Here is a 16,149-nt window from a genome sequence, read left to right as displayed (position 1 = left end):
AATTCTGATCCGCCACCAATTCAATATCTTGAATTCTAATGGAGACCAAAGTTTCTTAAACAAGCTCTGTGCACCTGGGCCGTGACAGAACTGGAGGACTCTTTCCTAGTTAAGCCTACTCACGTGCTTAGTACTAGCCTTTCTCAACCACATGCACATCTTAAGGATAAGTTTCTAAAAAAAAAGGTAAAAGAAATATTGCAACATGGGAGTACAAAACCACCAACGTCAAAGTCCCACAGGAGAGAACTTTGCTCAGAATCTCCAAGCTTTGAGCGTTGAGACGTGGAAATTTTACTACAGGAATCTTCATACGCAGTTCTCGTCTTCAACCCCACAAACTCCCCTTGACATAATTGGATAAGTAAATGTTATCAAATTCTCCCAGTTAGTGTTAACTACTCCCCCATACTTTATTTTTACGTTATTCTTGACATGAAAATTCTAGATACAAAGATTCTTAGTTTCTTTTGTTTTTCCTATCCTTTTGAACTCATTGTGCTCTATCTAACATATTTAGCGTAATTTAAAACTCAATGATTCTCAACTAAACTCAAAATGAAAATAAAATTACTCACATTCCAATTAATTCAGAAGGAACCATTTAATTAGAGTGGATTGCTGAATTGGGAATTAGGCCTTATTTGTAATACATCTCATTGTAATATTTATCTCTTAAAGTTGTACCACAGTATTTAAAACCAACTTAAATGATGAAATAAATAGTTATCTTACTTACTTAGATGTCTGAGCCTTAAAATCATAAACAGCTTTTGCAGGCAATTTCTGAAAAAGAAGGTAAACAATTAGCACTAAGTTAAAATTTGGATTTCCTGCGACAAAGCAGTTTCACGTGAATTAAAGAGAAATGTAATCTCAAGGAATGATTAAACATATATAACGTAAATCCTACATGCAACTTATGAATAAGTTAATTAGTTCTTCTTTTAGAGATGTAAGCTCTAACAGGAATATAACAGATGATTTATTTACTGTAACTATTGAACATCCTATTTCGTCTTAGGAACTAAGGTAGGTAAATGCTATAATTGGAGAATAAAATGCTTGAGGAGGATTCCGTCCTAGGTATAATTTTGGCTGTAACCAAGGCTTTTCTTGGGATAACTGCAGAGGGTCAATTGCTCTATGTCTTATGTATTGACACAACGCCTTCTAAATCGCAATAAAACGACTGAAAAAAAGTCAAAGGAAGTCGTCATCCCTTTTACCAAACACTTATTAACATGGTAGCAAGGAAATATTAGCCCAATTATCACTGGGAGGCTAGCTAGTGGCCAAAAGCATAGGCTTGATCATCTTTCATTCCCTGGAGGGTTCAGGAATTCAGCACACAGTAAACCAGCAGCTCAGTTTGTAGTTGTGATATGATATATCCAACTTCCATCTTTGGGGCCATGGATCTGCCTAGGGCACCCTGTACTCTATAGCTAGCTACTCCAGCTCTTCCTTCTCACTTCCCAATAATTACCTCTCTCCACTCTCTTTCCTTGTGATTCTGGTGAACTTCAGGCAACTGGACCGTTCCTGACTTATTTGGGAGTCCTACCGGGCTGGACTATATCAGACCCCTGTGGACATTCTCCTGGAGTGTCTGCCAGTCCACGACCAAGGTTCAGTTTCCATCAAACCTTCATAGCTCCAAGATAGAATGAGCAAGAACTCCTGCTGTGGCTCAGAACCATGGACAAAGGGCCAGCTGGTAGGTGGTTCCCAGGGGTAGTGGTTTTCTCAGGGGTCCTCTCCAACAAATGCAGGCCAGCAAAAAGTATTTATGTAGAATTTGTATTGATTAGCAGCACAGTTGACCTAGGGCTCTCCCTTTCATCACTGGGTCTGAAATTTGTACGGGGGAAAACCTCCTTCCTCCATGGGCCGGCCCAGCCCAAGACTCTATTAGACCATACCTGTTAATTCATGGGTGTCAGGTTAAGACTCAGAGAGGCCTCACTGCCAAAAGTGGACCACAGCTGGGGCAGATCTGCATGTAGGGTCAGAAGGCAAACCACTTCTCCTTCTCTCAGACTCCAAAGAAAGTGTTTCTAGTTTTCCTATCGTCATTTTCATGTTTTTAATCTGGGTTCTTTACTGGTTTTGGACGTAACTTTCAGCGGCAAGGGCTTTCACAAGTGTGTTGTTTTAAAAGACTCAAATGCTATTGAACTAACTACCTCTTTTTCTGGAGTTCCTCTTCTTTCCCTTGGTGCACTTCTCCCCAAGTCAGTCAAAGTGGACGAGTAACTTCTAGGGGACTCTCGGTCTATTGGAAAGGACAGTGCCAGCGTGAGTATCCACTTAATCAAAAGCAGATTTGTTTAGCCAGATTCCTCAGTGTCAACTACTTTTCCCCTCAAACTTGGAGAGACGCCACAATGGAAAACACGGGTATAAAACTCACAGATAATTATAAAGTTGTGATGTAAGGAACAAAAAAAAGAGTATTTCAAAAAGAAAAATATCCAAGGTTGCAGAAGTATTGTAATCATATATATAAATATGATTGTTACATTGCTGATATAATTATACTGTAGCACCTGGCATGGACAATTCATAGATACAGGGGTTTTTCATCTCAAAGATTTTTAAATATTTTCTATTTATAGTCTTCCTGCCTCTGATTTATAATTACTATAAAAGGCCTATAGAAGATGGAGAATTTGAAAGTAGCAACAATTTATAGAAACAGAAACATTTTGTGGAACAACAATTTGAGAATGTAGTAATGAAAAAGAAAGAAAAATAAAGAAAGCATGATGATGAGACAACTAGGGTCATGTCCATTCTCCTCCCTCTCTCTGTTTTTAAATATTCATTGAGTCTTAAAATGTCATTGTGAGGCTTAAGGCTGAAAAAGCTTTTATCTACGGCCTTCCCTTGTGCGCAACTACCTTATCAGAAAGGAAATATTTAAGCCAAGAATGAAGCAATAGAAATTCTCTAAACAGAATGTATCATATCAGTTGCGAAATTGCTTATGAAATATTGAATTGTTTTTGTTCACCTTAAAACAAAGTATAAGTAATTCATTACATTTCAAAATTATGATTGGAAGTATTTCTTAATAGTATCTTAAACCTTACACGTTTATACGTGGAAATGTAACGAGAGGTTAGAAGTATCGCCAGTCGTCTTCTTACAAAATTTTACTGGTATAACTGGGTCAAAATTTGTAAATTCTTCCTCTCATCCCTTTGATAAATTTAGTTATATTGAATAACAAGAAGCATTAAAAAGAAAAGAAATCCATCTATAAAAGACTTAAAAATGCCAATCCATAAAAAGAAAACATTATGGAAAGGTTTTGAATACTTTGATTATAAAGAAGAACTGTTTACTCACAGCAGGTGGGGCACCAGCTACATCACAGAAGGAGCAGCATCTAACTCTGTGAGTTGTGAATTCTAAAGTCTGCAAGCTTAAGAAGGTACCATGGCCATAAATATCTCGGGTAAAACTTAACCACTTATTTTCATCGATGCTAGAGGATTTTATATAGTATATTTTTCATGCTAACTTAATATACTTTTATGATCATAAGGCACTCATAATGTTCACAAATTTTAAATTGCTTTTACTAACCCATGGAATATAAACTATTTTTCACTGGATAAACATAATTGGAGAGTAAATATTTTATTAAGATACAAAATACCCTTTAAATGCATTTCAAAGCCCTCCCAAATCGTGTTCCAATAATGTCCTCTATCTGCACATAAAACTGAGAGATGATTATATTAGTATATTGGAAAACTGGAAAAGTTAGCTAATTTATTTAAAACATTAGATTCTGATATACGTCAATCAGTGAAAATTTCAAATTGTAGAAAGTGATTTTAAAAATTCTAATTTATTGTTTTCGAAGCATGGTCCATAGTATAAGTGGAAGCAAAGATAAATACTAATAATATAAGTAAATTTGTGCCATGATAATTAACAATTGAACCATACATATTATGAAATTTGAATTATGTCTCTCTTTTTTTGTCTATAGAGATTATATTCCATGCTTTGAATTCTGAATTATTAGGAGTTTGAATCCTGTTTCTGCTACCTTCTCTCTGTGAGACTTTGGTCAAATTTCTTCTCCTCTCTGGGTCTCAATTTCCTCAGCTGTAAAATAGTGCTTACAATAAACCTATCACCTGGGTTTATGCCAGTGTATGATTTGTATGGCAATGTATGATTTGTATATGTATGATATGATAATGTTGTAACGCACTTTGCAATGTCTGGTGTTGATCCAAATTTTGGTCTGGAATGTTCATTCCAGATTCTTAAAATTTACATAGTAAACAGATGCACTTTAAGAATTAATGAAAAGAATTATATAAAAATATCAAAACACCTGTGCTTTTCAGTTACTTAAACCTCAAAAAACGTTGTCTGCATTTGAATTGCAATTTGTCCATGTGTTCCCACTGCAAGGTGCTAATCTATCTATGAAAACAGAGTTGAGAGTCACTATTAACCTAAATGGTCTAATTCAAATGTCAATATTGGATCATTTTAGCAGACACAGAAAACAAATTACGTAATGGAAAGGAAGAGAAAATGGATACACTGAGTGATGGAAATGAGATTTTTTTATACAGACAGCTTAAAGACACATTCACAAAAATTTTATGCCAATTGTGTCCTTTAAATGGAGAAAATTATTAAGTCTTACTCTCTTTTAATCATCCACCAATTACTACTTTACATATTACAGTTTTGCTCCCTGAGTATTTTAATATAGTATATTCTATACAGAATGTGAGCAAATTATTGAGTGAATGATTATAAAGTTAATATAAAAATCAAGGAAAAGGCTATTAAACTATTGGGTTTGATTAACTTTACAACCAAAAAAAGAGCTAACGCAAAGTTGTCAGAACCAAAGACACTGATATGCACTATAGTTTCTGTTTTGAAATCTTTTTAAAACGGTAAATGTTTAATTTGTTGTTGCAATGTGAGCGACAGTTGTTTCAAGGCTAACATGAAGCTACAAAATGGTTTTCAAAACCCTTTTGATTCGAATGAGTGAATTTTTGTGAATCGATGATCACTTTAAGCCACACATCAAGTCCAAATATCAGATGGGCACATGAGGACTATTCAGTAAGACATGTCTGCACAACAAGCATTTGCTTCGCAACACATAACGATGCCAAGTGGTCTCACAGCTCAGGCATGATGAGATGTAGGAATGGAAAATGAAAGAGCTGGAGGGTGGGTATCTGAACCACAAGGAAAAAGAAAGAAAAGTTCATCCACCTTGGAGACTCAGTGCATTCTCATGATCTTGGTGGTGGCAGCTGGTGGTGGTGGTGTCTCCATCTTGGAAAGAGGCACTGTGAGGCATTCTCCCACAATCGTTCTGGTACAATGGACAATGAATAGCACCATCTTGAGGCAGTGGGTGGAAAGGCTGGTGCATGGGGCTCCTTTTCAGAGCGTTAAGTGAGGAATTCCTTTCGGGAATATCCGGCAGCAGTTCACTAATAAGACGGTGCAATATACTGTTGTCTGGCAAACTTCCCCTTCTCTTTTCAGCTTTAATTTGGTCACAAATGTCTTTAAGGGCAGAATCCAGAGCCTCAAATACAGACGTTTTACATTTTGCCTTTTCAGTCTGTTTTTTGGGAGTGGAACTTTTTTTCCTTCGGAAAGGCACAGGGCTGACTAGAAATGCAAGTTTAGAAAGGCCAGGGTCCATTTCTTGTCTTTTGGGCTCTTCGGGATGCTCATGTTTAGCTCTTTCGTGTTTTAGCATCGTGGTAAATCGGGTGTAGGATGCAGGACATCTCCCTTTGCAGGAGCTGATGAGGTGCCGGTGATGGTGGTGGTGGTGGTGGTGGTGATGGTGGCTGGAGCCATAAAAACTTTCAGAGGATGTGAAAGAAAAGTGATCAAAGTCACTCTCACTGCAAAAGGAGGATCCTTCTACATGGATGTAATCACTGTGGTCGGACACAACCCCGTCTTGGTCACTATCAGAAAACTCCACATGAGTTCTCGGCTGCTCCTCACTGGTGACTTCGATGTGAATTGGCACCAGGGCTTTCGACTTGTGGCTTTGTTGTACCTGAGAAGGGTGTCGACTTTGATTTTCTTCTTCCAGCAAAGACTCAATGGAAAATCGCCTTTTGGGACATAACCCATTTTGTTGGGGGTCTAGGGTTACAGGAGACAACATATCGTCTCCCAAATTGGGCATGGATTTGGACTTTTGAATCAACTTCTCAAATTCAGAAATGCGGGTGGGTACCATGTCCCTAGGCACCTCCTCGGTGGAGGACTGGCTCCACCCATGGAGCAGGCCCTTGTGCTGCTGCTCCTTCTCATACTGCATTATCCTCGACTTCACGGAGCAAATCACCTCGGAATTCATCAAATCCTTGCGGTTAATGCGGTGCATTTTCTTGTACAATTTTAGGAACCCTGGGGCGTCGTGGGCTGACCTGTGTCGAAGCCTTGATCTGCCATTACCCCGGCCCTCCTGGATGTAGGCAGAAGCCCACGTGATGGGACAGGGCTCCTTGGCGTCCTCTTCACATAGCAGAGAGCCCATGCTTTCCGACTTGGTTTTCGCATCGGGGAAGCTGTCGCAGTCATCATTTAAGAGATCATCACAGCTACGGGACTTGATTTTGGGGGATACCGTTTCTTCGGTGCTGCTCCAGATCTCTGCGTTCTGTCGGGCCATTTGCCAGCCATTCTTGAAAGTAATGGCCCTCTGGGAGTCCCGCGGGACGTCCAAATGCTGTCTGTAAGTGTTACAGTAATCTAACTCATTGGAGGGGATGCCGTTGAGCCCTGAGTAACTGCAAAGGGATGGACACATTTTGCTATCATCCCCACCTTTTGATCCAGGGCAGCGTGGTGGAAGAGAGACATTTGGAGAAGTTAAAAGGTTCACAAAGAGGAGAGCATGTCAGTTAGCGTCAGATAGCACAGCAAAGAGGGGTTAGAGTATAGTTTAGATACTGATTACACATGTAGCTTCAACTTTAGAGAGAAAGGTCTAATTCTAAAGCATGGCAATACTTTTTAAACGAATGTAGATTTGAAGATGTTAGAGTTTCCAAAACCATGTATAAAAAGTAACTGGTGTAGCTAATACACCTATTTCTATTGCATTCGTCTATATCCTTCTGCAAATATGGTATGCCAAAAACACAACAGTACCTCGTAAGCTAGTAGCATGACCTGGTGGTAATTTAAAGTTTTAGCAATTAATGCCAAAAGTGTTATATACATCTAATTAATTCAATAAGGTCAGGATTTGAGTCTTATTTGATTTATCATACTAGAGAGGTAAAAAGCAATTTATATATTTACATTTAATTAATACTCCCATAACTGTATCAAATAATTTTTCATGGGCATTAGATAACAAAGCTGTAAGACAAAGTATTCTCCAAAATTGCAAAATCAAGATGCTGTGAACCATTGCTGCTAATATTTCTCCAAGAAAAAAATAATTAGTGCCTCTTTAAATAAACTAATTTACCTCTTTAATTTCTCTACCTTTAACCTCTTATTGCAAAGGTTCTTATAAGGATAACCGGATATAATGTAAAGCTTTCATCATAGATAAATGCATTTTGCTTTTTTCCACGGAGGGTCTTTTTAAAAAGTCATTTGCAACTTGCTAATAGAGAGCTATACCTGACCTCAGTTTGGAATGCGTATGGAAATATTCTTTTCTTTTGCTTTGGTGAGTTGACCTATAAACAAGAGGCCAAATTACATCTAATGGGACATTTTCTTCTTAGAAAGAGGCCTAGTGGAAGAAAATACCTCTATCGACAGCTCCTGCCTTACAATCTTCCCCAAATTCTTCAAAAGTAGATAAGTACTTTAAGTAGATATGTAATATTTGGGAAAGGAAGTTGACTTAAGGCTCCCTAAGATGAAAACGAATATCTAAGTTAATCAGAATTCTTTTAACTTTTGGGTAGCATCTGAGCAGAATGAATCAATGAATTTCATGACCTATGTGTTACCTTAAGATACTTGTTTGCATAAACGAGTAGAATCTGATAAAGATACCTCCCTCTGTTAATTGAGGAAAGGTATAAAGAAGGGGCTCATCCTCTCTGAACCCTCTAGTTACTCTCACAGCTTCCCTGGGCCGTGGAAGAGACCTGGCACCTCCCAGCCATTCAGAGCCCAGTCCTCAAAACCAGCTGAGCTTTTGCACACAAATTAATGGCCACTTGGCTTTAACCAACACGTGGCAACACCTCTAGTGCCTACATTTCATACGTGCAGCTGAATCACTGGTATTTTATGGAAATTTCTGTTAGAACTCACTTTCTTCACACATTTCAAATTCCTTCTCTCTTCTGCTGCAACCCCAGGAGATGGGAGCAGACTGTGGCACCTCAAATTTGGTATAGCCCTGGGTAACTACGGGTGCTGGTTCAGTCCTCAATGTCCATCTTAGAAATACTCCTGTTATGGCATCAGTAATGCACCAAATGGTATTTCTGAGACCTGAAGGAGTGACTTAGTCCCTTTCAACAAAACTCACTGAATTTCCAGAGAGGAGACAGGCCATAAGGAAAAATGGCTTGGTAATATCTAAGTTTTATAATTATGGCTTGAAACCAGTTAGTTTTTACTACTGCACTGTTGCGAATTGAACACTATGTTACATGCAGAACATGGCTATTCTACTGTGTATCTGAACATTGACCAAAATATAGAGCAAATGATTAAAGAAATGACTTTCTGAGATGAGGCAAATTTTTATCTAGAATTTAAAAAAACCAACTTATGTTTCAGGCAACAATATCCTCTGTTTCTGCTTTTAATTTCTATTCTATAAATTTGACTAATTTTGCTAGTTGTAGTAACATTAGAAAAATTTGACAATATGCAAGTGTTTATAAGCGTAATCTTTTAATAGCCTGACAATAAATTAGATACTTTGCTCAAAAAAAAATGCAAATGATATATTGGGAGGAAAAAAGCATTAACAGATGATAGTCCTTTAAGCCTCTCAAATGGGTCACCAACCTGATTTAGTCTGTGTGTAAAGAAAGCTGTTGTTCTGAAACTATATTTTATCCAAGACATTGTAGTCACATGCTAACAGTCTCTGGCTATTTATGACTAGACCAGCTCTCGTAGGGTAGTCTACGCGAACACTTACACTGGTAAATTGTTCACACGTCAATTTCTTGCTGCTCACCTTTTGCTCTTGATGGAGAAGAAGGAGAAGAACTGATGAAAGACTTTGTCAGGGAGGCGCTGGATCCCGGGAGGTCGGCTCGACCGGGGCTCATCCTGCTTGCACTGGGATCCCCCAAGGCCCTCGGCTGCCCCACTGCAGGCTCGCTCTTCCTCCTTTTCCTGAAGTCACTGGCCATGCTCGCGGAACTGAAAGAAGGAATCGGCTTCAGTCTGGTTGGTGCTGGAGGAGGTTAACACGTGAACTGGAAAGACTGGTGGAATTTACCAGTGACAGCAGTACAGCTCATCTCGCATCCCCCAAACTGGATTTTGAAGAATTCATTCCTTGACATTAAACACTATTTCTTTATAATGACCTCTATAAAAAATTAATAGGCATTTTTTTTTTTAGAGCAGGTTGAGGTTTACAGAAAAATTGATGGAGAAGTACGGAGAATTTCCATCTAGGGTAATCCCCCTTATCTGTGGTTTTGCTTTCCGCGGTTTCAGTTACCCATGGTCAACGGTGGTCTGAAAATATTAAATGAAAAAACTCCAGAAATAAATAATTCATAAGTTTTCAATTGCATGCCGTTCTGAGTAGCGTGACGAAGTCTCGCAGCCTCGCTCAGTCTCATGGGGTGTGACGTCTTGTCCAGCGGATCCACACTGTAGATGTTACCTGCCCATTAGTCACTTAGTAGCTGTTTGGGTTATCAGATCGACTGTCCCACTATCACAGTGCCTGTGTTCAAGGAACCCTTATTTTCCTTAATAACGTCTCCAAAGTGCAAGAGTTGTGATGCTTGTAATTTGGATATGCCAAAGAGAAGCTGTAAAGTGCTTCCTTTAAGTGAAAAAGTGAAAATTCTTGACTTAATAAGGAAAGAAAAAAAATCATATGTTGAGGTTGCTAAGATCTATGGTGGCTTTTATTACGGTACATTTTTATAGTTGTTCTATTTTATTATTAGTTATTGTTGTTGGTCTCTTAGTGTGCCTAATTTATAAATTAAACTTCATCATAGTAGGTATGTGTAGGACAAAACATAGTATATATAGGGTTCCGTGCTATCTGTGGGTGTAAGTATTCACTGGGGGTCTTGGAAGGTAACTCCCACAGGTAAGGGGGAGCTGTCACACTCTCTTTTCCCTAGCACATAGTTTCTCCTGTTATTGACATCTTCTATTCGTGTGGTACATTTGTTACAGTTGATGACTCATATTGATACATTATGATTAAATGTAATGAAAGCCCATAGTTTCACAGGGTTCATGTTTTCAGTTGAACATCCTATGAGTTTTGACAAATGTATAATGTCATGTGACCATCACTACTGTATCATATAGAATAGTGTCATTGCCATCAAAAGCCCGTGTACTCCACCTCTTTGTCCCTCCCTCTCCCTGAACACTTGGCAACCACTCATCTTTGTACTGTCTCCAGTTTTGCCTTTTCCAGAATGTCATATTGTTGGAATCAACAGTACGTAGCCTTTTCAGATTGGCTTCTTCCACTTAGCAATATGCTTTTAAGGTTTCCCCATGTCTTTTTGTGGCTGGAGAGCTCATTTCTTTTTATTGTTGAATAATATTCCATTATATGGATGTACCACAGTTTGTTTGCCAATGGATAAAGACCTTTTGAAGGACATATTGGTCGCTTCCAAGTTTTGGCAATTATAAATAAAGCTGACTTGAATATTCATGTGCAGGTGTTTGTATGGATGTAAGTTTATAATCATCTCTTAAAGTAAAAATTATCCTACTAGTGTAATATGTTGTGACTGATAATTCAGTGTTATGATTTGCATCATGTATCTTTTTCCATGAAGAAGAGTTCCAATAACAGGAATACATCCAGAGGAGGGATGCCAAATGGAGGAAAGGATTGGAAAAGAGGAAGACACCTGGTGAGATAAATTTCTCTTACTTCAAGAATTCCCTATAGCTTTGCCTAATAATCTTAGCTTTAGAAACCTTACATAGGAATTCCGACATTTTCATATTCAAATAATGAATGACCAGTGATCTGGTCAGCAAATAGACTCTTAAAGAGTTCTGTCACCCAGTTGTATTAAATGATTTCAACAGTCTATAATGGCAGGAAATTTTTATCATGGTTCTGGGCCTGAGTACAGTATCCTTTAAGACAAACATATACATACACCACCCAGCACGCTGTCTGTCAAATCGTTTGATAAAATTACATCAACAGCAGCAGCAACAGCAACACCAGCTCCTAGGAGCCAGCAGTATGCTATCTGCCCTACCGACATTATCGTCCTATGTAGCCTGCACAGCAAGCCTATGAAGTATGTCCTGTTATCATTGGTTTACAAATGAGTAAATGGAAGCCCCATGCTTTGCAAGTACAGAGGTGGAGCCTGACCTCAGAGTTTGTCTGAACTCTTCTAAAGAGGACGCCCATCTTCTCCAAGACCTGTTTTTGCCGTGATTCTCCTGCCATGTGAGGGTCAGTGTGTCTTTATAACAATCCTCAGGTCAGATCAGAACTCTAAAATTCTAACATTTTAGGTGCAAGTATAGATGTAAAAGATACAAAAGGAGGAGTTGAGGGAGCTCCTTTCTTAGTGACATTAATGTCGTCGTTATGTGGCACTCATGAACCCAAGTTACAAAGGGCCCAATTACAAAGTTTTCTACTTCTGTTGATAGAAATCCAGAGAAGGGAAAATGAAGGTTATACAAATATTTGCTGTTGGTACAGCATGGCTGGGAGTCTGTATTATTCAATACTGCTTTTGAGCTGTGTCTGAATTTCTGTAGTATTTTAAATTATGTGATAATTTGAAGCCCACCAACGGAACTTACCTTGGCAGACTCTTCGGGCAGTTAGGACTAGCGGTTACAAGCTATTTGGTTCAATTCTACTTTGTCTCTGCTCCTTGCCAACTGTGTAAACTTGGTAAGTTATAGAGCCTAAGTTTCAGTTTACTCAGAGATAAAACGGGGATAATAGTACTTGACACATAGTGGTGTCTTAAGAATTGGAAACGTTTATGTGCTTAGAAGGCCCAGCACAGAGTAAGTGCTCATTTATTGGCAGTAACAGTATTTCTGATTTGCGTGGTTGAGTATAATGAACAAATATAATTTAGAAAATGTTTTATAATTTATCAAATTTTTTCAAATATATTACCATATGTCATCTCACAATATTGAAAATTAGATCTTTATAATCCCCATTTAATTTGTGTGTGTGTGAGGAAGATTGGCCCTGGGCTAACATCTATTGCCAATCTTCCTCTTTTTGCTTGAGGAAGATTGTCACTGGGCTAACATCTGTGCCAATCCGCCTCTATTTTATGTGGGATGCTGCCACAGTGTGGCTTGATGAGCAGTGTGTAGGTCCGCACCCAGGATCTGAACCTGTGAACCCTGGGCCGCTGAAGCAGAGTGTGCAAACTTAACCGCTTTGCCATCGGGCTGGCCCACTATAATCCTCATTTAAAGAAAAGAAAACTGGGTATAGAGGAGATAGGGAAGGGAAGAATTTCCCACTCTGTAAAGGAATACAGAATTATTTCACTTAATTTTTATAAATTCTTGAATATGATCATATAAAATAATGCAGGAACAAAATAAAACAACTTTAAAGAGTATGGTGCTTAAAATAAAAATGAGTGATAACATCATCCTCATTACTATTTTACTGAATAGTATTACTACTGAAAAGTAACCCCTGGTATAGAATATTCTGGTTGCATGATATAATGAGATTCTTACCTACTGGGTCTTTCCAAGCTTCTGTCTATAGAGGATTGATACAAGGAGGCCTGTGAAAATAGAAAAATCGTTCCATGAAAACTTTTACTATGGCAAAAGTTCATGTGTCCATGGACATTAAGTTAGGTATCCTAAAAAGAATATTATCAAAATTGAGATTAAAAATACCATCTGTTATGATCATAAAATGTCTTCCCCAAAAGAAATCATGTCATCTGATTTCTACTTTCTTCCTATCTCCTTTCTCTTCTGATATACTGCACTGTATTTCTCCGTGTAACTCAAATTATTCATAACCCAAACGTTGCCTGGGGGAAGAAACAAAAATCAATAACCACTCCTTCATGGAGCAAACTAGACTGTAAGTAGAAATTTCCTACATCAAGGAGTGGTTTGATGTTTTAAAAAAAATATTTGTAGTCATCATTCAATCCCTGTAAGACATAAACCTTCTTTATGCATTTTTTGTCCGGTTGTTAGGTATTATCTTTAAAACAGAAAATTCAGGCAGAACTTGAGACATCTTTCATCTGTCAATATAGACATGACATTTTAATAAAAACCACAGAATTTGGTTTGAAATTAAACTAAAATACCTGGCGCTTAACTCAGGTACAGATCCATATCTTTCAAAATAGTTAAGTTCAGGGTTAGTTTCAAGTAAATGATTTAATGAACCAAAATTTTTTTTTTTTAAAAGTGGGGTTTTAATATTTTTGTCAGAAAACCAACTCTCAGTTTTCTGTGGTTGTAGAAACAAAGGAAAATAGATAATATAAATTGATAAGTAATGCCAAATGCTTATTGTACACACCACTTTCATACTCCTCCATTCTGAATCGTACAATAAAACAGATATTAAGCAAAAATGTTAGATGTGAATTTTTCACTTCCCATGGCCATCTACTGGAATAATTGTTGAAATATCTAAAAGGCAAGAGAGGACCAGTATTGAGCTCTTGTCTATTTAAGATGAAAGAAGTTATGGTATGATGCCTAGAATGTCTGGGGAAACGTACACAAGTGCATATATGGATAAGACTATGTGTACAGACTACTGTATATACTATACGGTTTGGTCATACTGATGACGAATTCTTCCTCACAAACTTTGGTCTGATGAAGAACTGAAATTCTAGTTTGAAAATATTCTTTCATGTAAAAGTTTAAAAATGTCAACCATAAAGGCAGAATTTGACAAATTTTATCTTAAGTTCCTATCACACAGAAATATCTTACCAGATTATTAAAAATCTACTTAGTGGAAATTAAACCACACTTTTAAAACTATTTCTATAACTTTACTTTCTCTTTGTAAATTAGCACCAATTAACCAATTAAAATATTAGTTCATCATCTTGAGATTCTTTATATAGATCAGTCTGACAAGCCCCCTTATGCATGCCACTAAAATTGCTTCTATTAACTAATATTTTCATTTAATTCCATTTTACTGAATGAGAATGGGATCTTGCCTAGAAACAAACAAAAGTATCTCCCTGCAAGAGAATATTTCCCCCATTTTAAACACAAAAAGCAGATTCTCATATTTTTAGTCCCTAGAAAATATTTACATTGCTAAGTTCTCAACAAATGTAAAATGAGAAAAAAAAACAACACCTGGTCTGCTAATCTGATATGTTTACATGATTATTTTAACTTGCTGAACTCTGGCTCAGACACTGGAAAGGTGGAAAGATAAATACTAAATAAGAAGGAAGGAAAACAAGTAAATAAATAAAATCAGATAATTATATTCTGATTTAGAAATACTAATTTCACGTGTTTGAAGAGGAGCAACACCAAAGAGCCTCAGCGCTTTGCCATCTGTGTGTGCGGATCACAGTTTTCATGGGACGCCCAACCACAAACCACAGTTGATCATCAAAAAGCATCAGTTCCAGAACATTCTTAGAACACCACTAGAGTGGTCAGAAATTTTGAATCATCAGCTTGGGATGAGCCTAAACGATGCTGTAATATGAAATAAAACATGGTGCAAGAAGAGAAGCCTCTACACTGATAAATTACTTGTACATTAGACTTAGGCTAAGAAACTACAATTATTCCCCCTTGCGCTGGTTTCTACAATCCAAAATAAACTGAAACCAGTTTTGCGATGTTGTGTATACTCAAAGGAAAAGGTTCAGTATTAAATTATAACAGTAAAAAATCTAGATGGATGACTGAGAGAAAAACTTGTCTGATAGTTATATGAATGGTACTCATCCTGAGATGGAAATCATCTCCAGAAAAGAGGTAACCTATTTTACTTATTATGATCTACTGAGTATTTACATGTTACCATTATTTTAACACATCTAAACAAAGGTCATCTTAATAAAGTATGACTCTTTCTGCTAAGTGATCATGTGATCAAACTTTGCTTAAAGAGCCTTAATTGTTCTTCATTAATGCCAGTTTCCAGTTTTATTTATGGATTAAAAGTTGTTATTCATGGCATATATTAGGCACTCGATAAATGGTAGCTATGGTAATGTCTAATCAATTACAAACTTTACCAGGAATGTTTTCCAAAAGGTTATTAAAGACAGAATCCAGTACCTTATCAGTGTTTTGTTTACACTCTGAAAAAACTATGATATGAAATTAATAAAGTAGTTAATATGCCATCAGAATCACACAACACTCTTTCAACCCCAAAGAGATAATAGCAAGTCAGTTTAAGCATCCGCAAAGTGCTTTTTTACATGATTTTTTCCCCCACTACCATAACATTATAGAATATATAGAATTGTTTCTACTATTTTTAGCCCAAGAATTATTGTGTAACGTTAATTATAGGAACTTATTTCACAGAAATTGATAGTTAATAAGGAATAGTATTAAGTAAATAATTTGTTTCTAAAAGATTTAGGCTCTAACTACTTCTCTGGAAAGTGCTAAGAAGTATGGTAAAAGGGAAATAGCTCTGAAGCCAAGGTTAAGAGGTCTGTGCTTTATTTTTAATTTGCCACCATCTCACCCTGTGATTTTGGACATATTTCTTAAAATTGTTGGGCTCTACTTTTCTTGACTTAAAAATGAATGAGTTGGACATGGTGCTCTCTAAGTCCCATTTCAGTTCTCAATGGACCAGCTGCCTTAAAAACATCCTTGGAATATCTGACCAAAATATATGAGAGAAATATCTGACTGAATTGAATTCCAAAGTAAATTCTTGGGTTGTTCATCTGTTGAAATAATACCCTTTCT

At 37.2% G+C, this 16,149-nt stretch overlaps 1 protein-coding gene across 4 annotated transcripts in view; it reads right to left on the bottom strand.

Moving 5' to 3' along the window:
• SORBS2 (sorbin and SH3 domain containing 2) overlaps positions 1-16,149 on the bottom strand; it is a 143,110-nt gene that overhangs the window by 30,697 nt on the left and 96,264 nt on the right. For 3 of the 4 annotated variants that reach the window (XM_046648464.1, XM_046648465.1, XM_046648466.1), the window contains exons 18-21: positions 12,934-12,983; positions 9,203-9,390; positions 2,190-2,278; positions 740-786 (exon numbers count right to left, since the gene is read on the bottom strand). In XM_046648464.1, coding sequence (XP_046504420.1) covers positions 740-786; positions 2,190-2,278; positions 9,203-9,390; positions 12,934-12,983 — 374 coding nt within the window. Of the gene's footprint in view, positions 1-739; positions 787-2,189; positions 2,279-5,274; positions 6,862-9,202; positions 9,391-12,933; positions 12,984-16,149 lie in introns of all 4 variants that reach the window. The other variant, XM_046648463.1, reaches the window with a different exon arrangement.

Source organism: Equus quagga, chromosome 22, assembly GCF_021613505.1.
Source record: "Equus quagga isolate Etosha38 chromosome 22, UCLA_HA_Equagga_1.0, whole genome shotgun sequence".
Taxonomy (NCBI): domain Eukaryota; kingdom Metazoa; phylum Chordata; class Mammalia; order Perissodactyla; family Equidae; genus Equus; species Equus quagga.
The sequence above is the reverse complement of the archived record's forward strand: the minus strand, read 5'-3'. Positions and strand labels throughout refer to the sequence as shown.